Consider the following 23,568-nt stretch of genomic DNA (forward strand, 5'->3'; position numbering starts at 1 on the left):
TTATTTGAAAAACACCATTTTGAGATTCTCAATCAGGCTTACAGGATCTGGTGTTACATTCATATTTCAGCTTCTTCCCTCGCTCCTGCGTTAGTGCAACCAGTGGGAAAAAAAAATGTCATCGTAAAGCGGACTTGAACTTTTCCGCTATCATTCGTTCATCATGTCTGTCATCGCTGTTCTTCATCTTCATTTGCCCATTTCTGACCTTTTCTCTCCTTCCCTACTCCCTCATCGTGGCCTTTGAGTGGTTCACGGGATGAGAAGACTTCAATGAGCTCTGTAGGGAAATAACTCCAAACACACACGCACTAAACGACAGTCATGACATCATTTAAGTCAGCCTTTCTTCTTCATAATAACGCATTCCTTCTTTCCAGTTGATTTTGGGTTTTTACTGTGGTACTGTATGCGCAAGTCAGGTGTGGCGGAGAAATATGTTCGAATAGTACAGGACATGTATGAGGGCAGCAGAACATTGGTGAGATGTGCCGTAGGTGTGTAGGAAGAATTTAAGGTGGAGGTGGGACTGCATCAGGGTTCCGCGCTGAACCCCTTCCTGTTTGCGGTAGTAATCGATAGGCTGACATACGAGGTTAGAATTGAATCCCCTTGGACCATAATGTTCACAGATGATATTGTGATATTCAGTGACAGCAGGGATCATGTGAAAGAACAATTAGAAAGATGGAGGGCATGCACTCGAAAGGAGAGGGATGAAGATTACCCAAAGTAAAACAGAATATATATGCATGAATGTGAGGGGCGGAGGAGGAAGAGTCCAGGGAGAAGAGATGGCGAGGGTGGACGACTTCAAATACTTGGGGTCAACAATACAGTGCAATGGAGAGTGTGCTGAAGATGGAGCTGCCAGGCAAAAGAGCGAGAGGAAGACCAAAGAAAGGGGATGTTGCGAGGGAGGACATGAGTACAGTGGGTGTTAGAAAGGGGGATCCACGAGATAGGCTTGGATGGAAAAAGATGAGACACTGTGGCGACCCCTAACGGGACAAGCCGAAAGGAACAGAAGAAGAAGACGTTTATAGCACATGCTACGTGATGACTTTGAAAAAATCCCCTTAGTTAAACCAACAAAGCATAAAGCACTTATATTGTTTAAGACAATTTACTCACACACAATACAATACAAAACAATAGCAAAATAGAAGTACAAAGACACTTTAGTAGCGTGGAACACGAGCTAACAAGCCAAATGACATACAGTCACCACCCGAACTCAAACAACTTTTCCAAAAGCAGCAATATTAAAAAGCTCAGTCCGCCTTTGACGACGTAATCCTTCTCTCAGAACGTAATAAAAGATCCGCGCAATATCAGTGGTGTCCATGTACTTGTCCAAAAGCAGCAGGATGAATAAAAAGCTCCGTCCGTGTCCGACGACATAATCCTTCTCTCAGAACGTAACAAAAGATCCGCATCATATTGCCGGTGGCCGCCGTTAGCCGCCATTTCACCCGACGTGCTGGTGGGTCGGACTGGGTGGCTGGCTGGCCCGTGCTCTCGCACTTCTGGCAGGGAGGAGAAAAGATCCCCCCCCCCACCACCGGTCACCCACGTCTGGGCACCCCTGAAGTAGTTACTTCGCCCGGCTGAGTACGCTACATACACAAGTCATTTTGAATATTTGATGATTTGTTGCTTCTGAGATGTTCCCTTCTTCGAAATGAGCTTCTGTCTCAGAAGGGGCGTCAGAAAATCCGAAAATCTCTCTTGTTCATTTCTCATTGCAAGTGACACAGCACGTTGTCAATGACGACTGTCCCACTGAGACATCTGCAAATGACGTTGCAGGCAATATGGTCGCCACTGGGATGTCGAGTGAGACTTCTGCAACTTTGCGCATTAATGACACGCTCTCCCCTCACTTTTTTTCCCCGCATAGACATCGAAGTGAATAACATATGTAGTTTTCATAACAATACCTATTTTAAAATGTATATATGGGTGTCAGTGGAACTTTAAGATGGTTCTACAAATTCATTGGAGTCCAACTGTTTGAGTATACTGATTGTACTCGATTAGGAAAGCCACACACACTTATCTGTACTGTATAAGACCTTACAGCTCACAGTGCATGTCACAGCATAAGAGAATCATGAGGTCAATGGAACTGGCTGAAGATCTCAGACAAAATTGTGACAAGGCACATATCTTGGCCAAAGTTACAAAAGAATTTCTGCTGCTTTTAAGGTCCTACGAGCACAGTGACTTCCATAATCCTTGAATGGAAGTTGTTTTGGACGACCTTAAAACCTTCTTAGAGCTGGGTGTCTGGCCAACTGAGCAATAGGGGGAGAAGAGCCTTGGTGAGAGAACTTAAAAAGAACCCAAAGATCACTGTAGCTGAGCTCCAGAGATGTACAGTAGATGGGAGAAAGATCTACAAATTCACAAGATGAATGTGGCAAGTTAGAAGGATTTCTTAAACAAAAATATTCTCCAGAATGCTCATGACTTCAGACTGGTCCATAGTTTCACCTTCCAACAGCACAATGACCCTAACCACACAGCTAAAGTAACGGTGTGGCTTCAGAACAACTCTGTGACTGTTCTTGAATGGCTCTGCCAGACCCGTGATTTAAACCCAATTGAGCATCTCTGGAAAAACCTGAAAATGGCTGTCCACCAGTATTCACTATCCAACCTGACAGAACCGGAGAGGATCTGCAAAGAGGAATTTCAGATGGTCCCGAAATCCAGGTGTGAAAAACTTTTTCCATCGTTCCCAAAGCACTGATGGCTCTTTTCTCAAATGGGTGCTTTTACTAAATACTGGGCAAAGGGTCTGAATACTTATGGCTGTGATATTTCTGTTTCTTTTTCTTCACTACATTTTTCTTCTGTCTGAGCTCAGCATATCATGGACCACTTTGCTTTAGTTCTCTATTGGCAGCTAGTCATGTTGCTACAATCTGAAAAGCAACAAAGTATTTTCCTCTCTAGGGGGCCAGCGAGCAAAATATCATGCACAGTCTTGCTCTAGTTCTTTATTTACTACGTCATCAGCTGATCAGATCAAGATCAGTGCGGGGGAACTCGTTTGAAAAAATGTTTACATAAGCCCTCTGCGAACGAGCGTCCTTACTGCAGTGATGGAAGAGGAGGAGGAACTCGTCCGGCGTGTTTGTGATGAGCTCTAATTGGCCCAACTGGCAGAACAGTCTCATTCCTGGAGGGATCGCTACTCAATAGGCCAGGCAAAACATCTTCTCCAGCTTAAGAATCACGATTGTCAGCGTTTTTAATTCCTCTGAGATGTAAACTTCACCACACACTTTGTAAATGTGTGTTTCAGTGTGTGCGTGTGTTTGCGCGTGTGTGAGAAACTGGGTCCAAACTAATCATCACCATTTTCTCTCAGAATCATTTGCCCTCCATTTTAAACCCCACCCCCACACCACACACAAAAATACACCCAAACGCGCACACATTTCACACAAATATACCCAAACACACACACATGAACACACACAAAGTACCCCATCTCTACGGGATGTCGCTATGGCAACAAGCAGCTTGCTCGACTAATGAACCGGTTGCTGTGGTAACCGTACTGGCTGTGCAAGATGGTTAATAAAACCAAGGGAGAATGAATGTGATGCATGCTTAAATCTTTGGGTGTGTCCATGTGCGTGTGAGAGAGAGAGAGCGTTACCATGTGGATTCTGTTAGGGGCAGCAGTGCGACATTGCTGTGGAAACAAATGTCCTTCACGTTTTATTTTTTTGTGTTGTGACTTCTTCACTTTGCTGACAGAGCCTCTTTGAGTGTGTGTGTGTGTGTGTGTGTGTGTGTGTGTGTGTGTGTGTGTGTGTGTGTGTGTGTGTGAGAGAGAGAGAGAGAGAGAGGAGAGAGAGAGAGAGAGAGAAGCAGCGCTGTAAATTCATTCACAATCTGTGCACCTTCTTCCCCGGCCGGGCTTGACCCATTTCGCTCTTGCACTGACGGCCCTCCTGTTTTCTTCGTCTTTCCAAATTTTGCCCATTCAATTGTGTCATTACCTTCACAAAACAATTATTTTTGAAAGCTTAAAGGAATTGAGTAGGTAAGTCGTCTCATCTAGACTAGGAAAATATTATTTCTTGTCTTTCGTAACTACTATGTAAATAGGAGCTATTTGGAAATATGAAGGTCAACACCGTGGATAACGGGTTAGCACATCCACCTCACTGTTTTGAGGTGTTGGTTTCAAATCTGCACTGCCTGTGTGGATTTTGCACGTTCTCCCTGTGGCTTTTCTCTGGGTACTCTGATTTCCAAAAACATGGGGATGGACCACACAGTCACTGCTATTTTTCAATGAAAGTCACTTTTGTTGCTAATTTTGTCCTGTGGAGGGTGCACTGACAATACTTAAATGGCATTGATGCATTTGTGAAGCCCAAACAGTGCTAAGTTTCAGGAGCACACACGTGCGCCATGTTCACATTGTGAAAATAAATACCTCCTGGAGAAATGTTTGAAGACATACTGTATTAGAAAATTTCAGTCAAAGGCTTCACTTCCGAAGCGGGACGTTGGTTAGAACATATTTCCCACCCCCACCCCGTGCAGTGCGACTGCAGACCACTGCCAACCACCCTAAATAGTGGACTGTAGCTGTGGGGGCGGTGGGCTGGGCGTTTCAGCGCATCTGCACATCGCGTCGCGATTTAGAAAGCGTGTGTGCAACCTCATGGATTAACCATTCAAATTATTTGTAAAAACTATATTTCTCCTTTTCATAGGAAAACACAAAGGAAAAAATGATTTATATTTTTCTCAAATGTTTTGGCCTCAAGCAGGTTTTGATGTTTGGTTTCATTCTGGAATACAGTAATCTGTTTTGTTTTTGTTTTAATCTATGAAGGTTTAAACTTTGTGTTTAATTTGGCTTTAATTTATTGATTTTAATATTTAATATTGTGATCCGGCCCGCTTCAGATCTAATTGGAGTAAATGCGAACCAAAATGACGTTGACACGCCTGCTCTAAATAGTCTGTGGCCTAACAACAGCTGAGCTAGTTGGCAGCAAACCTGCGACCCAAGTGAGCATGAGCGGTTCCGAGAATGGCTGGATGGATGGAAACATGATTTGCATGTGTGTCAAGTTAAATTGTGGTAAATTAGTCAATTTGATGTGTGACTATCACATATACTGTGTGAAATATAATCAGTAAAAGAGACATTTCTGTCCCCTTTTGGTCCCAATTTTTCTACCAGATCAATACAGAGTAACATATATGGTGTTTGAAAATTATTTTTAATAAATTTGAGATGAGACTAAAATATTTCAGGTTTCTTTCATTTCCCCAACATGTGGTCAAAATTACCTTAAAGCGCTTGGATTAGGTTGGTTTCCTTGAAGATTGTCGAGAAGTGACATAATTTCAATGCCAAGTCAGGCTCAGCAACCCCTTGCTAAATAGTTTGTTTCCCCGCAGAAATGCCTGCGTTTCAACCCAAACGCTACGGTGTGGAAGGCCAAGCAGCAGGTGCTGTGCTCGCTCACCGACTCCCTGCGAGACGTCCTCAACTACGGCCTCTTCCAGCCCGCCACCGATGGCCACGACGCCAAATTCCTGGAGGAGGAGCGGCTCCTCAAGGACTACCCGCAGTCCTTTGAGAAAGGGGTGCCCTATTTAGAGGTATGCGCACCGACTTGACTTTCTATGCCCTTGCACTGTTCTTAATTTACTTCTTTCTACGTTACCTGCAAACTGCTGCTGCAAACATAAAACCAACTCCGCAAATCCAGATTTTTTTTTTTTTAAACATTTTTACTTTTTTCTTCATGACTGAGAAATAATTGCAAGCAGCATGTCATGCACCATCTTGGTAGTGATATATTAAATTCATTGCCCTGTACCCGACAGCTAATGATGATGATAACATAATTTTTGTCACATTTTCACATTTTTCATGCCTTCCTCTTCTCGACTTTAAGACGTGGCAGCAAGAAGCATATCATGCACTGTCTTGCTTTAGATATTTATTAAGTTCACCATCATGTAGCTGGCAACTAAAAAACACCAAGGTAAATCCAAAATTCTATGAAATGTTAATCACATCAATAAGTGCCAGTAATAGCATGTCTATGCACTGTCTTGCTTTTGTTTTTTTTTTCCTACCGTCACGTTGCTACAAAGTTTAAACTAAATAAATCCCGAGACAGAGCAGTATGCACCATATGATGCACCGTCATCTCTATGACGTGTATTCCGAGTTGTGTAACGAGCGTTCCCTTCCTCTGCTTTTAGTTCCGATACAAGACGCGAGTGTACAAGCAGACCAACCTGGATGAGAAGCAACTGGCCAAACTGCACACCAAGGTAGGCAAAATCAACAAAAGACCTCTAAATGCTTACAGTAGAGGCAAAATACTGACAGTTATGTGTGGTACTTCACGATTGTGTGTTGATTATATCAGAAAATCTATAACGACTTCCACAGAATAAAAGTTACACCCACTTGTATATATTTGGTTTTGCTCAACTTTGTACAGTGCCCTTAAATGGTCAAAAAGTTAAAGCATACGGAGCTTAGGTTGGAACTTCTGTCAATAAAGTAAAACTTTTTTTTTTCCTATGATAATTTCATTGAAATTATTGATAGGTGTTTCTGATAATTTTGCTACATAAGATCGAGTATATGTTTTCGAGGGTGGCATAAAGAGTTATGTGTTTTCCTCCCTGTGCAGGCCAGCCTGAAGAAATTTATGGACTACATCCAAACCAGCGGCGTGGACAAGATGAGCAAGTTCTTGGACAAAGGCCTCGATCCCAACTACCAGGATGCTGACACTGGTGGTAAGTGGAATGCACAAAAAAAATAAAATAAAATAAAAAATCATTGAAAAAAGGCAAGACCAGTGTGTGTGAAAGCACTCACTGGATGTTAGGGGGGAATAAAACAGATGACTCTTTGTGACGAAATCAGGTCATTATACCGCCAATTTAAAAAAATAGGACATTTCATCAAAGTGAATGAAATTTTATGCACTCAGAGAAGATCCAGCTATTATTAACTCATAGGCTGACAGATGTTTTCAAAGTAAGAGCTCCCTGTATTGCCAGCTGTTTGACAGAATTTGACTAATCTTTCAAAAGCATCAGAATATTGATTTCTGCCATGATATAAGCATTATGTATACCCCTAAAAAAGAGTAGACTCATTTTTCTAACCAGAATATATTTTTTAAAGGTTGTTTTCAGCCTTTTCTATGTTTAATAATCAGCAGTAGAACATGAGTTGGTTTCACAAAAAACATCGGTTTCTGACAAAAAAAGCGTAGGAAATTAGGTTTGGTGAAAAGAAATCTCAAGCAAATCTTTGGGAGTTTTATTTTTTTGCTTTTTTTTGTGAGGCATCAAAGTAAAAAAAAAATGCTGACAATGACTTGCATGAACATTGTTTTTTTATTTCATTGTCATTCACTTTGTCATGTGATCTTGTCGCACACTTTCTACTACTTACCGTGACACAGTTTATGCCACAGATATACATGTACATACAATGCCGTGAAAAAGTATGTTGTGATATCTGTTTTATTTGCATATCTGTCACATAAATGTTTCAAACCAGCATACCAATTTTAATATAAATCAGACAACCCAAGGAAATACAAGTCAGTTGTCAAATAGCAATTCGATTAAGGCACCAAAAAAATCCAAACCTTTCTGACATTCTGTGAAAAAGTAATTATCCTCATTCAAAATCACAAAGTCATTGTGACTAACCACAAATTTGGGAAAGGTGAGTTCAATTTCATAAGCTACACCCAACCCTGATTGCCACCATACTTGTTGAATCAAGAAATCCCTTAAATAGAATCCGTCAGAGAACATGACATAGGCTTTCAGACCTGAAGAACCAATGCATCATGCCACGATCCAAACAAATTCACGAAATGAGAAAAAAAAACCTGTTTCCAAGGCTTTGGGGTTCCAGTGAACCAGTGTCACACCCATGATCCACAGATTGAGAAAACTAGGAACAGTGGTAAACCTTCCCAGCAGTGGATCACTAACTAAAATCACTCCAAGGGTGTGATGATGACTCATCCAGGAGGTCACAAAAGAACCTCAAAAAACATCTAAAGAGCTGCAGGCCTCGCTGGACTCAGTTAAGGTCAGTGTTCATGAATCTACCATAAGAAAGACACTGGCCAAAAATGGCATCCATAGTACTATTCCCAAGCGAAAATCCCTGCTATCGGCAAAGACTACAAAGGCCCACATTTGTCAAAAAGCATCTTCAAAAATCAAAAACGTTAGTTTTTGGAAAGTGTGGGGCCCGTTACATCTGGCATAAAAAAAGCACAGCATTTGATAAAAAGAACATTGTGCCAAAGGTGAAGCATGGTGGGGGCAGTGTGACTTTCTGGGGCTGCTTGCTGTCTCAGGACCAGGACAACTTGCTGTGATTAATGTAACAATGAATTCTGCTTTGTACCAGAAAATCCTGAAGGAGAACATCCGGCCATAAGTTGATGCACTCAGACTGAAGCGCTATTGTATCATGCAGCAGGACAATCAGCCGAAACAAACCAGGAAGTCCACCTCTGAATGGCTAAAAAAAACATAATAAGGTTTTGAACTGGTGTGAACTTAAACGGGCCGTTCGTGTGAGAAAACCCCCCCAATACGGCGGAGTTGAAGAAATTCTGCAGAGAAGAGTTGGACAAAATTCCTCCAAAGCGATGTGAAAGACATCAATTCCCGCAAATGCTTTATTTCAGTTATTGCTGCCAAGCATGGCAGAACCTGTTGTTAGGTTCAGGAGGCAATTTTTTTTTTCACAGAGGGGCAAAAAGGTTCAGATTTGTTTATGCATTGATAAATGGAGTTGTCATTTGAAAACTACATTTTGTATTTTCTTGGGTTGTCTCTGAGTGATAATAAAATTGGATTGATGATTTGAAACTTTGGTGTGATCTGTGGGAGAAAAAAAAAACCAACCAGGTAAGGGGCAAATACTTTTTCACGGTACTGTACTCTGTTCAAAGAACGTGTGCCTAAACTTCTCCGATTTCCAACATCTTGTCATGTCTCTCCCTCAAAACTGACTTGACAGGCCGTCACCAGCTAACTGCCACTTCGAAATGGTATCTTCCCCCACCATCGGAGCCTACTCACGACCAGGTGGTGATCATTTCATAGCTCCGCCCCTCTCTTCACCAGAGTGTCCAAGACATGCAGCCACAAATCTTATGACTCAACCCCAAAGTCAATTGTCAAACTTGAAACCTAGGGTCTTCTGATACCAAGTGCACATGTGGATGCCCTTTTGTCTGAGCATGGTGGAGACGCTGGACTGTGAACCAGAATTTCCACAAAGCCATCATGAAGTCGTTCTCCATCGCTTCATCAAACTCCTCCCACGCCCGGGTTTTTGCCTCAATGACCACCGAAGCTGGCCAGCCGGTACCTATCAGCTGCCTCGGGAGTCCTACAGGCCAAAAATGCCTAATAGGACTCCTCCTTCAGCTTGACAGCATCCCTCACTGTTGGTGTCCAACAACATGTTCCGAGGTTGCCGCCACGACAGGTACCAACCACTATACGGCCGGAGGTCCTGTCAGTTGCCTCAGCAATGGAGGTGCAGGACATCGTCCACTTGGACTCAATGTCCCCTGCCGCCCCGGGAACATAAGCACAGTTCTTTCGGAGGTGGGAGTTGAAAAACCTTCTCACAGAGTAATCTGCCAGCTGTTCCCAGCATACCCTCACAATACATTTGGGCCTGCTACGTCAGACCGGCATCTTCCCCCACCATCGGAGACAATGCCAGCCGTAACGACACCTCTGACTTGGAGAAGAACTGCAGTACGTTTTCAGAACTGAACGTGTGGGTTGCCCTTGAGTACAAAGGCAAATTACATGCAGGAGAGCCGCAGTGACAGCGCGGTCTCGGCACAAGCGGGTATAAAGAAGCCTTTACATGTTACAACATGGCTGCCATGTGTCATGTTCCTCTTGGCGCCTCCTGCTGGTGTGTTGACACTCGCTTTACAGGCTGAGTGTCGCCAGGGCTGCCAGTGTCAACACACTTCTTAGGCCTCCTGGCAACAGTACCGTGATGTGCCATGCACCAACCAGCCAGATACAAACACACGCACACACTGGCCGTTTACAGTAACACCCATTGTAGATGTGTTTGTATTTGTGTGCATGTGTGATTGTTTGTTTTCTGTTTGTGTATGTCTACCTGTGGTTGTTTGTGTCTATTTGTGTGGGTTTGTGCATAATAATATGCTTGTGTTTTTATGTTTATGTGTGCCTCTGTGTTTTAGTACCCGTGTGCGTGTGTGTGTGTTTGTATATTTTTATATAAATGTTTGTGGGTGTTTTTGTTTGGTAACATATTTGTGTGTGTATGTGTCCAATGATGTGTATATGTTTTTTGTGTTTAATCATGTTAATGTGTGCATGTTTTTGTCATTGTGTGAATGTGTTTATGGGTGTGTGAATTTGTTCATGTTATTGTGTATTAGTTTGCGGGTATTTTGTTTTTTGTGTGTGGTGGTGTGTGTGTTTGAGTACGTTTGTGTGTACGTGGTGCAAATGTTGTTTTTTATGTTTGAATCTGTTGTCTTTTTGTGGGTGTGTTTGTGTATTACATTTGGATGTTTGTGCATGTCTTTGTGTGAGTGCTTCTGGGTATGTGTTTTTGGATGGCTGTGTGTTTCATTGAGTTTGTGTTTATAATGTTTTTTTATTTAGGAGTGTCATTTATTTGGGTTTGTGTGTGCGTGTGTGACCCCCAGAGACCCCGCTGTCGCTGGCCGTCCAGTGCGAGCCTGGCGGGGGTGAGCCCATTCGGGTGTTGGTGGACGGGGGCGCTCACATCGACTTCCGTTCCAAAGACGGCCTCACACCGCTCCACAAGGCCGTCAGAGGCCACCGCCATATTGCTCTGCTGGTACGGACACACGCACATCATATTTGAATATTTTTTTTGTCTTATTTAATTTTATCCTTGTGAGAGTGTTTTAAATAAATGGACTCGCCCACATGGTCAACCACACACGCATACAAAGAACAATGTGACATACTGTATTCGAGCATAAAAATGCATTCAGATCAGGTAATATGCATCACTCATCTCAAATTTTAATTAAATAGTCATTTTGTCATAGTTGTCATGATAAATATACATGTACACTAAAACGAATAAAAAATAACACAAAGGTCCATAGACATCTTTTTTTTTTTATTTAGAATAAATGCATAAATCTGGGTCTCTGTAGTAATGTACACCAGCAATTGTGTTGTAATTGTGCTGGTGTTGCAGGTCCTCCTCTCTCTGGGCGCCTCCCCGGACTACAAGGACCGTCGAGGTCTGACGCCGCTGTACCACACTGTGCTGACAGGGGGCGACACATCGTGCTGCGAAACACTGCTGTACCACCACGCCAAGTTGGGCATCAGGGACGAGAATGGCTGGGACGAAACGCACCAGGTCCGCTCGTCTTTGTCGTTGTCTTCCGTGAACGTGTGTGTCCACCGTGTCACCTTGTCGCATCATCCCTCCACTGGCATGAACACCTGGTGAAGAGGAATTCAGGTAGCTTCATCATCATCATCATCATCAATGAATCAAGAATGAATAAAATAAATCATTGTATAAATGGTGCTTTGAAATATTGTGTAGGGCTATTGTGAACGTGTGTGTGTTCACCATTGGTGATGCTCGGGGCGCACATGAGAAGTGAATTTCCCCCTAACCCGATTGCCATCAGGGCCACACACCCCCATGCACACCGCTGGTGTGAACCTGTTTGAGTCGTGTCTTAATGTGTGCACGAGCGTGGCTGAGTGCGTGCTTGTACACGTATGTCTGAGTGTGGGCTAGTCGCGTTTTTGTAATCAACATCTGAGGTTTGCCGTTGCCTCTCAGGCGTGTCAGAACGGCAACTCTCAACACCTGGAGCACCTACTCTTCTACGGGGCCGACTCCACCTCCCAGAATGCATCTGGAAACACTGCCTTGCACATCTGTGCTTTATATAACAAGGTGCGCCTTACATTAATAATACATTTACTCCCACAACATTGTGTACATCAAATGAGAGGAGGTGTACCCATGACTTTATATTTATATACAATAAATGCACATTGTTTTTTTTTAAATGATCTTTGTAGGAAAGCTGTGCACGAATTCTGCTCTACCGAGGAGCCAACAAAGAGACAAAGAATAACAGTGGTCAAACACCCTTTCAGGTAAAGTGGGTACTTTACTTGAGCAAATTTTCTTGGTTTGGAAAAAAGAAATTCCAAAAGTACTTGAACTAGTTTATGACTTGTTCTGTGATGTCATTCAATCAGGTGGCCGTCGTGTCTGGTCATTTCGAGCTGGGGGAGATCATCAAAAACCACCGGGACGCCGATGTGGGTCAGTCTTTGTCTCTCTTACTTTACATTTTCTTCATCTGAAAAGATGAAAAGAACATTTTGGTTCTTTAATCCTGAAGATGAAGTGGAAAGACAAGAGGTTTTTCAAGATCAAAAACATTAACTCTCTCATCCCTCACCCTCAACACCCACAACCCTGACTCCTTTACCCCCGAATCCTGTACCCTACTGTTTTAACCCCAACACCCTGACTCCCTCACATCCCAACCCCCCATGGCACTAATTTCCTAACCCCTCCCCTGCTAACCGTCACCTGCCAGTTCCCTTCGTGGAGTCTCCAAAGTACGCCCCCCAGAGGCGCGAGAGCACCCACACCCTGACATTGCCTCACCCTCACCCGTTCCTGCGCGCCAACAGTGACAGCAGCATGAATTTACCTGACTGGATGGCGATGCCCAACTCACTGAGCACCAACATCGTGTCTGTGCAGGTACCCACCAGAAACAGTTTTTTAGACTTTGGTACTTTCATACATTCCTGTCCCTCCGAAGCGGCAAGTAGGCCTCAAATTTTGGATATTTAAAATTAATAAATGACATTTTCCCTTGTAGGGATTCAAACACACAGGAACCATCCGCAGCTCCAGCAGCCCCCGAGGAGCCAGGACGCGATCCCCGTCCCGAGGCAGGATGGGGGATAAGGAGGACCGCAGCCGGCACCAGAGTCGCAAACAAGGGTGAGGGGAGAAGCACTTTTGACTTCATTAACATGAAACCTCTGGAATCAATTAAGGTTTGTTCCAAATGTGTTTCCTGAGAATAGTGGGCCCAAAATATGAGTACTTAGCACTCCAAGTACTACCATAAAGACAAAAACATATACTAAAGGAGTACAGTCAGCCTAAATGTTCGTTCCTAAAAATTATATTTATTGTAAGCCACTGTAAAATTATGCACAATAAAACTACTTACATGATGCAAGTAAAATGTATTCATGTGAGTTAAATTAAAAACATTTACCGAAATAAAACTTTTCTAGGCAGCAAGGTGGTGCAACTGCTTTGAGCATTTGCCTCACAGTTTTGAGGATCAGGATTCAAATCCCAGCCTTGCCTGTGTGGAGTTTGCATTGTCTCCCCGTGCCTGCGTGGGTTCTCTCCGAGCACTCCGGTTTCCTCCCACATCCCATAAACATGCAATATTAATTGGAGACTTTAAATTGCCCCCAGGTGTGATTGTGAGTGCGACTGTTGTCTGTCTCCATGTGCCCTGTGACTGGCTGGCAACCAGTTCAGTGTGTACCCTGCCTCCTGCCCGTTGACAGCTGGGTTGGCTACAGCACACCCGTGACTCTTGTGGGGATAAGCGGCTCAGATAATGGATGGATATCCTGAAGGAAGATGAATAAATAGATATAAATTTATTGTAATGGAATGTTAACTAGACATCAATTTTTATTCTCTGACTGGAGGGTGTGATCTGTGAAAATTAAACAAAAATTGTGATTGGGCACAATTATTTTGTGACTTAACAAGGAAGTGAAAGTGTCTTACTTTGGTATGTTTCAATGTATTTTGTTTCATTTGAATTGAATCCAGTTACTCTTTCGAATACCACAAAAGGAAGGCCATACACACCACTCATGGTACTGACCAGACTTTGAGGGTCATTGCTCTATGAAATCACGAAAATTGTCATCATCCCAGTTAGACTTTGTTAGTATCTATAACCCTTTAAGGAGCAGACATTTGAACACATGTTGACAGATAAAATAAAACATAATCTCCTCTATACTGGGCAGCACAATGACTGACCGGTGAGCACATCTGCCTCACAGTTCTGAAGGACTCTGCTTCAAATCACAGCCTCGCCCGTGTGGTGTTTATGTTCTCCCCGTACTCGCATGGGTTTTCTCTGCATAGTTTGGTTTCCTCCCACATCCCCAAAACAGGCAGGGTAGGTTGAATGAAGACTCTAAATTGCTCGTAGGTATGGACGTGAGTGTGAATGGTTTGTTGTTTGTATGTGCCCTGTGATTGGCAGGCGACCAGTTCAGGGTTTCAGTTGAGATAGGAAGTAGCAATTTCATCCTTGAGTCATTAGAATGAATCCAGAACATATACAAAAAATAAAAAATAGAAAACTATTTCATTTTTTGTCTGCCCTCAACATGACCAAAAATGAAGCTCCAATCACTCATTTTACTTTCCTCCCTCCAGGCCCACTGCGACCCCCGTCGCCACGAGCTCCACCAGCGCGCAGACGGCAGGCCAGCGCCGGCGCCTTTATAGCGCCGTGCCGGGTCGCGTCTTCGTGGCCACGCGAGCGCACTCGGCCCAGGGTGAGCGGGAAATCAGCTTCAGCAAAGGCGACCGGGTCAAAGGTGAGCAAGCTTGGAGGGGTCTACGCGATACCCACGCAAAAACTTCCGCCTGTCAATATCAATTCAACCGGGGAAATTTTTTTCAACTTATTAAGATGTCTTGAGGTGAACACCTCAATTATTCCTCACTGCGCAAATGCTGTTAAGCTCTGAGGAACATTTTAGCATTAACATTTTAGATTAAATACTTAAGTCTCTATTTCAGAGTATTCTGTTTTAGTTTGTTAGATTTTTGTAATTTGTTGTGATTTCATTGACTTGTATGATATTTTTCAATTAAATATATTTTTTATCGTAGTAGTATTTTCATTTTATTCACTTGTAATTTTACTCACCATTTCATAAAATGTTCAAATTTTCCCATTTTATTTATTTTACCTTAATTTTACTCTAATCTTATTCTTTTCCAGTTTATCCAATTACATTTCGAGAATAAAAAGTACTTTTTTTCCTTTGTCATTTTCTTTTTGTTTATTCTCTATTTCATCCAATTTTTAATCCTTTGACTTTCCTTCCATTTTATTAATTATCAAAAGCGAGGAAGTTAGGTAATGCAAACCCAATGGCCAACGTGAGTGAGAGGTCGTGATTGAAAACAAATTTGCCCTTCCATTCTGTTTGGGTGTGACATCCGGAGGGAGAGATTCCTTTTCCTGTCTCGAGCTGAGTGTTGTGTTCGCATGTCTGCAAGTACAGTATGAATATTTGTGTTTGTGAATAATGAATCGAAGGTGTCAGCTGGTATGTGCAGTATGTCTTGGTGAGTTTATGTACAGTATGTCATGTACTGTGCATTCAATATGTAGGAAGTAGGCTTGCATGAACTGTTTCTCTGTTCTGTGTGTCTGTGACCCCCAGCTGTGACTGACATGACGCTTTTGTCTTTTGTTGTCAGTGTTGAGCGTGGGCGAAGGCGGCTACTGGGAGGGGACGGTCCGCGGTCGAACCGGATGGTTCCCTTCTGACTGCGTGGAGGAAGTGATGCTTCGAAGTCAAGAAACACGATCAGGTCAGTTTTAGATTAGGTTTTTATTTTCTATTGAATGGAATTCAACATTCAATATTTTATTTTACTATGATTTACTGTCTTCAATTTCAAAGTCAACAAGCGCCCAGGCTGATTTTAATTTTATATTTTTATTTGTAATCTTTCAATAAAATAAAATAAAACACATCTGTTTTGTTAAGATATATGTCCAATCATGTCAATTTTATTTTAGAATGTTTATATTAAAATGTTTTTTAAAAATTATATTTCATTATTTGTCTGTGATTTCATTTTCCAAATCAAGTACCCCAAGTAAGTCATTTTGAGTTTATTTGGACTATTACTTCTATGCAATTTTTATATTTATTTTGATATTTATTCGATTTGATCATTTTATACATTTTATTTTCCATACCTATTTTTTACTTTTAATGCATTTTGAAAAATTATTTTCCATTTTTCATTATATTGTGTGATGGTATTTTTTCTGTAACATAAAATGAAGCTTTTTCATTGTATACTTTGTTTTGATTATACACTACTACATATTTCTATGAAATATTTATAACTGTAATATAAATGTAGTACATTTATTCTATTCTCTTTTTTCATTGTAATTGTATTTCATTTTAGTTATATTTCATGTGGTGTTTTAGTTTGATTGCAGTAGGTTTTTTAAAATGAATTAAATCAATTTGCTTTGAATTGAATTTTATTTTATTGTGCTTTCTTTGGCACCTTTTTATTTACTGTTGTTTTCCACATTTGTCTTAGGTAATTTAGTGTTTGCGGCCCCACATACTCACGAATTTTGCTCACATTTTTTTTCCCCAATAATGTACCATACTTTTACAACCATAAGATGCACTTAAAAGTGTGTTTCCTAAGTAAAGAGCACGCCTTATACAGTGAAGAAAAGTATTTGAAGACCCTGCTATATTGCAAGGTCTCCCACTTAGAAATCATGGAGGGGTCTGAAATTTTCATCGTAGGTGCATGTCTACTGTGAGAGAGATCATCTGAAAAGAAAAATCCAGAAATTACAATGTATGATTTTTTTTAACCAATTTATTTGCGTGATACAGCTGTAAATAAGTATTTGAACACCTGAGAAAAGCAATATTAATATTTGGTACAGCAGCTTTTGTTTGCAATTACAGAGGTCAAACGTTTCCTGTAGTTGTTCACCAGGCTTGCACACACTGCAGAAGGGATTTTGGCCCACTCCTCCACACAGACCTTCTCTAGATCAGATAGGTTTCTGGGCTGTCGCTGAGAAACATGGAGTTTCAACTCCCTCCAAAGATTTTCCATTGGGTTTAGGGCTGGAGACTGGCTAGGCCACACCAGAACCTTGATATGCTTCTTACGGAGCCACTCCTTGGTTTTCCTGACTGTGTGCTTCGGGTCATTTTCATGTTGAAAGAACCAGCCACGACCCATCTTCAATGCTCTGACTGAGGTAAAGAGGTTGTTCCTCAAAATCTCACAATACATAGCCACGGTCATCCTCTCCTTAATGCAGTGCAGTCGTCCTGTCCCATGTGCAGAAAAACAGCCCCAAAGCATGAGGCTACCACCTCCATGCTTTATAGTAGGGAGGGTGTTCTTGGGATGGAACTCATCATTTGGTTACATGGTTAGTGGAATTATGACCAACAAGTTCAATTTTGGTCTCATCTAACCACAAAACTTTCTCCCATGACTCCTCTGTATCATCAAAATGGTCATTGGCAAACTCAAAATGGGCCTTGACATTTGCTGGTTTAAGCAGAGGAACCTTCCGTGCCATGCATGATTTTAAACCATGACATCTTAGTGTATTACCAACAGTCACCTTGGAAACGGTGGTCCCAGCTCTTTTCACGTCATTGACCAAGTCCTGTCGTGTAGTCCTGGGCTGATTCCTCACCTTTCTAAGGATCATTGAGACCCCACGAAGTGATATCTTGCATGGGGTTAATGATTGCTCCAACACCTTTTTTCACCAAGCTGCTAGGAAATTTCTCCATAGCCCTTTCCAGACTTGTGGAGTTGCACTATTTCGTCTCAGGTGTATTTGGACAGCTCTTTGGTCTTGGCCATCTTCCAAGTTTGAGTCTTACTGATTGTATGGGGTGGACAGGTGTCTTTATGCAGCTAACGACCTCATCTTAATCAGGATAATACATGGAGTGGAGATGGACTTTTAAAGGCAGACTAACAGGTCTTTGAGGGTCAGAATTATAGGTGATAGACAGGTGTTCAAATACTTATTTGCAGCCGTATCACACAAATAAATGGTTAAAAAAATCATACATTCTGATTTCAGTTCTTTTCTTTTTAGGTTCTCTCTCTCACAGTAGACATGCACCTATGATGAAAATTTCAGACCTCTCCATGATGAAAATTTCAGATTTCAGACCTCTCCATGATTATAGTGGGGTGTTCAAATACTTATTTTCTTCACTGTAATGTGTGCCTTATGTGCCCAACAAGTTCTAAAATTGTAAATGTTATGGGGACGACTGCAATGACAGTGTAGGCGAGTCATTACACAAAACGTTGTTCACACTCACGGTGTCATATCAAAAGTAAAATTATTACACCACAGCAAACAAAGGCAAACTAGCATAACTAACAAATAATAAAACAAATAAAACAATGACTGAAAAATACTTGACAAAACATGCACTTTAAAAGCTATTTACATCCTTAGTGCCGCAAAGCATGCTGGGAGCGCCTCCCAACATGCTCCCAGCCTGATAGACTATACTGTATTATACTGTTCATACTGTATGTATTATTGGTATTAATTTCAGGATATTTTTGTTCTTCTGATTCTCATTCCAGAGAGCCGTGGGGAGCGCGCCAAGCGTTTGTTCCGTCACTACACAGTCGGCTCATACGACAGCTTCGATGCTCCCAGGTCAGAAAAAAATTGCTCGGCGCCACCTGCAGTCACATTGACGTGCTTCCTTTGGGTTGTCGGTGCGAGTTTGTGTTCATGTTTGGACACCCAGCACATGCTGAGTCACGCCGCTTATGTTGTTGTTGTGACTGCGGCTGATGTGTTGTGACCGTGGGGAGCGGGACACCGTGATGACCTTTCCCTGGAGGAGGTAACAGCTGTTTGAGGGTTAGTGGTGAGTGGGCTGGGAGCAGCATGGCGAGAGGGATGAGTGCCAGACCAGCTGTTCACTTCACTTCGGGTCGACTCGTACGTCTGCACACACATTTATAAGTAGAGCGTGTCAATTGCTGCTCAATTGTTCCCTGAAATGATCCATTTGGTGCTAACTGATGGTAAGCTACTGCTAGCATGTCAGCATTAAAAAAAAATTTAAACAAGTGTCTTCACAAGAGGATAAGATTTAAACGTTTTTAATGCTTGTATTAACATTTGAGTGGAAAAATATGCATAACGTATGCAAGTACATTTATTATTTAGCATTTTGGAGATAAGGATCATTCAAATGAGTGAAAACAGATGGGCAAAAGTGCGTCTGTAGAAACAATTTACTCACCAGCATGGGTGTTCTACTGGGGCTAAAAATGGGACAATCCTCCCAGGGCCCTGCGCATTTAGGGGACCCTCGCTTATGGATCTGCATCTCAAGATGGCGCCTGCCAGTGTGGCTGCCTTCAGTACGCGCTCTCTGGTATTGTTTACGTTTGTGTTTTTCCATCGTCTCGGGACTCAAGTACACAAATGACTTGCTAACCGTCAGAGAGTCTTCATACTCTTTTTCGACAATTCTCGCCAATTTGCTGAATCTTTTCCTGGAGTTACTCGTTTCTTGCTCTCTACGGACCGTTGCGTCGAAGACAGTGAAGGGGCTCGCGATCTGGTACATAAGTTCAACTCCGTAGGAGGGGACACCGACTGGAACTTCTGTCACTTCATCTTTCGAACCTACGTTCCCTAGCCAACAAAATGGATGAACTTCAACTTCTGATCAAGACCTGCAAGAACTTTGGACACTCTGTTGCCCACTGCTTCACGGAGACTTGGCTTTGTGGACACTCCACCGACGGCGCCGTTTCACTATTCGGCTTTCATCTTGATCGGGCGGACCGCATTGCGGAGCTACCACAGAAATCGAAAGGCGGTGGAATATGCTTTTATATCAATAAAAAATTGTGCAGACGTTACACAGCTCAGGACACACTGCAGCCCGCTTTTGGAGTCGTCGTTCTTGAGCTGTAAGCCGTTTTACTCACCACGTGAATTTGCCTCTTTCATTCTCATAGGTGTTTACATTCCGCCCCAAGCTAGCATGAACTCACCACTGCTAACGCTTGGCAAACAGGTAAACGGGATTGAGAGAAAACACCCAGAATCACTCCTCATTATTGTAGGAGATTTTAATACAGCTAAACGTCGCCATGAACTCCCTAAATATAAATACCACGTAAAATGTTAGTGGTCCAATGAAGCAAAATTCGAACTTCAAAGCTGCTTTGACTATATAGACTGGATTGTCTTTGAAAACTCAGCCAACAGCATATATTATTTATTGTTATGATATTGTTACCCCATATGTCAGTTTTTGTGAGGTGTGTGTACCAACAAAATTTTTTGGACGTTCAATCACAACAAGCCATGGTTTGCAGCTGGACTTAGGCAACTCCGCCAGGCTGAAGAGGTTGCATATTGTAGTTGGCCCTCTACAATCGTACTAGAAACCAGCTGACTATAGAAATATCTTCAACAGGTCCCTAGAACTGTGTGAAGTACCAACCTGTTTCATAAACTCCAAAAGCAGGACTGTCAGGTCTTATTGACTTACAGGCCTCTTGCCTTGACATATGTGGTCATGAAGTCCTTTGAACGCCTTGTTCTGGACCACCTCAAGAGCATCACAGGTCCCCAGCTGGACCCTCTGCAGTTTGCCTATCGAGCTAACAGGTCCGCGGATGATGCCGTCAACATTTGTCTGCACTTCATCCTTAAACATCTCTACAGCGCAGGGACCAATGCATGGACTTCTGCTCAGCATTCAACACCATCATCCCCGAACTCCTCTCGTGTTGCCTTCTCAGCTCAGCATATTGCCTACCATGTGGCAGTGGATTTACAGCTTCCTGACGGGCAGGACACAGTAGGTGAGGCTGGAGGACACTATCTCATTTACACGCACTATCAGCGCCGAGGTACCCCATGGTTGTGTCCCCTCCCCTCTGCTCTTCTCGCCCTACACAAATGGCTACACCTCGAGGCATCCGGCTGTCAAACTCCTAAAGTATGCAGATGACACTACAGTCATCGGCCTCATCAAAGATGACATGTCTGCATGATGACAGGAAATGGTGGGACTGGAGCTTTGGTATGTCAAACAACCTGATGTTGAACACTCTTAAAGCTGCAGAGATGATTGTGGACTTCATGAGGCACCTTTCACCACAGCTGTCCCTCATGCTGTCCAACTGTCTTGCGTCAACCGCCAAGACCTTCATGTTCTTGAGAATTACCGTCTCGCAGGACCTGACGTGAGAGACTAACATCAACTCCATCCAGAAAAAAAGACCAGGAAAAGATGTACTTCATGCTGCTTCTGAGAAAGCACACCCTGTCAAGCGAGCTGCTGAGACAGTTCCACACAGCGATCATCCAATCAGTAATGTGTATCTCTATCACAGTCTGGTTTGGGGCTGCCACAATAAAGGAGAAACTCTTGACTGCAACGGACAATCAAAACCACTGAAAGAATTTTTGGCACCACCCTACCCACCCTTGAGGACTTGCATGTCCCTTGAACTAGGTCCAAAGCGGGCAGGATACTTTTGGACCCTCCACATCCTGACCACCAGATCTTCCAGCTCCTTCCATCGGGTAGGCGCTACCGATCAATGCAAATCAAAACTAGCTGGCATTCAAACAGGTTTTTTACCCCTCTTGCAATTAAGTCATTAAATTCTTGATCAGCGAACCTACCATTTTCTGCATTGCGTCATTGTTGGGACACAGGATTGGTAATAGTGTTAACTTTCGCACAATTCGTCACTTTAAACTGCACCCTTTGCACAGTTGTCATTGCACTGGTCTATAACGGTGAATCGCAAATGGGAAACGGCACTCTGTATAAGCTTAACATAATGTGGGACGGTGACACACTCTTCACTGCTCCAAATGCGAGAAGACTGCATTGTGCACTACTGTGACTCTTATTAGAAATAGGGAAGAATGTCTATTGTTCTTCATTCTTGTTAGTTTGTTGTTCTTCTCAGTACTGAAAATGAATGCCGTACCAGGGCGACACTGACTGCCAGAGACAAATTCCTTGTTATTCTGACCCCTATTTGCACCTAGGTCGCTAACTAGCTAGATGTCGCCATAGCAACTGCTAGCACATGAGCCAGCCTGATATACATGTATGTTATAGTGTGAGCTCTTTGGAATTGTTTTGTGTGTGTGTGTATATATATTTATATTTGTATATTTTTGTATCCTTGCCATGTATTATTTACGTGATCACCTCTTATTTCAATCTCTGACTCTTCCTCTTCTCTTTCTAAGTGTGTTTATCTGTGGCGGCGTCATATTTTATTGATTTCAAAATGGTTTTCGTCACGGTGGATAATTCAAGCGGCCGCTTTTAGTCTGCCACGGTACACAGGTCAAATCCCCCGCAGACGCTCCTGTCATCCGTGACTGTCGCAGTGGCCCTCTGTTGTTTTTTTTTTTTTAATTTTGCTGAGAACCCCCCAATGCACTTTTTAATTGGCCAGCCTCCACCCACTCTCCCCTATGGTGTCTCCATCTGGAGGCCACACAGTGAAGGGCAACAAAGGGGTCACTCCCGCCCCCCACGCAAGTGCTTCAAGACGTCCGCTTTGAACATGGACATCTTGACTCTGAAGTGGTCTTCACAATAATTTACATTTCAAGTATGTCATAAATTCCCTTTGCTAGACCTGCTTTTGCAGTTTCATCCAGTGAAGGGGAACCATGGCACCAGAAACCAATGTTATCCACCACAAAAAGCAAGACAAAAATTCAAGGGATAGCGTATTAGGGACCACACTGGAAATAAAATATCAAAATATATTGCATAAATAAATCTGTATTTTGATGTAAAAATGTTTGATTTTTCGGGGGGAAAATAGTACTAATATGCAAATCCTTTAAGAGAAGAAAAAGTATTACTACTAAATATTACTTGACTAAAATATTTTTTTCAGGGAAAGATTTTTTTTAATCGAGGAAAATTCATATTACAAGAATCAAGTCATATTTGACCGACAAAATTGTAGTCGGGATTAATTCAGAAAAAATACAATATTAAGACAATCAACTCAAATTTAGACAAGAAAGAAAGTAAAATTACAAAATGAACTTTAATTTTTTTCATAGATAAATCAGTATTTTTCCAAACAAAAAGTAGTGATGTTATAAATATATTTGAAAAAAATGCTCACCATTACAAAAATAAACTTTTAGGAGTTAATTTTATTGTCTGAGAATGAAGTATTTCTTTTTTTTTTGGGGGGGGGGAGTGGGGGAATTTTGTAGCCTTAAGAAAATTGATTTTTCAGGGCATATCTGCCCTCCCAAACACGCCCCAAAGAATGCATAATGTTATGAGGAAAAAATAACATTTCAAAACAAAAACCAACATATTATTGTATCATGTAATATTGTTCTAATAACATATTTTTATGGACCACTGAGTAAAATACAGTGTTTCCTTATGGCCCCTTCACACCATGACGTTCTGGCCAATGTCCTATCGCGTTTGAGGAAACGTTGGTAGTCGCCCATGGTCGCCGGGATAGCCCCAGAGTAGCGCTGTTTCCACGCCAGCTAACATCAATGATCGGTGGGAATCGGCGGAGAACGGCGGTCCGGAAAAAAGTTT

The 23,568-nt window shown here is 42.3% G+C and overlaps 1 protein-coding gene across 1 annotated transcript in view; it reads left to right on the forward strand.

The window, feature by feature from the left end:
* Positions 1-23,568, forward strand: part of shank1 (SH3 and multiple ankyrin repeat domains 1) — a 95,548-nt gene that overhangs the window by 36,716 nt on the left and 35,264 nt on the right. Inside the window, exons 4-16 of the mRNA XM_061845026.1 lie at positions 5,446-5,649; positions 6,262-6,333; positions 6,702-6,810; positions 10,770-10,924; positions 11,297-11,464; positions 11,903-12,019; positions 12,148-12,225; positions 12,331-12,397; positions 12,678-12,847; positions 12,969-13,093; positions 14,576-14,739; positions 15,635-15,748; positions 18,560-18,635. Coding sequence (XP_061701010.1) covers positions 5,446-5,649; positions 6,262-6,333; positions 6,702-6,810; positions 10,770-10,924; positions 11,297-11,464; positions 11,903-12,019; positions 12,148-12,225; positions 12,331-12,397; positions 12,678-12,847; positions 12,969-13,093; positions 14,576-14,739; positions 15,635-15,748; positions 18,560-18,635 — 1,619 coding nt within the window. The remainder of the gene's footprint in view (positions 1-5,445; positions 5,650-6,261; positions 6,334-6,701; positions 6,811-10,769; positions 10,925-11,296; positions 11,465-11,902; positions 12,020-12,147; positions 12,226-12,330; positions 12,398-12,677; positions 12,848-12,968; positions 13,094-14,575; positions 14,740-15,634; positions 15,749-18,559; positions 18,636-23,568) is intronic.

The sequence above is a fragment of the Syngnathoides biaculeatus genome, chromosome 16 (assembly GCF_019802595.1).
Source record: "Syngnathoides biaculeatus isolate LvHL_M chromosome 16, ASM1980259v1, whole genome shotgun sequence".
In the NCBI taxonomy this organism is placed as follows: Eukaryota; Metazoa; Chordata; class Actinopteri; order Syngnathiformes; family Syngnathidae; genus Syngnathoides; species Syngnathoides biaculeatus.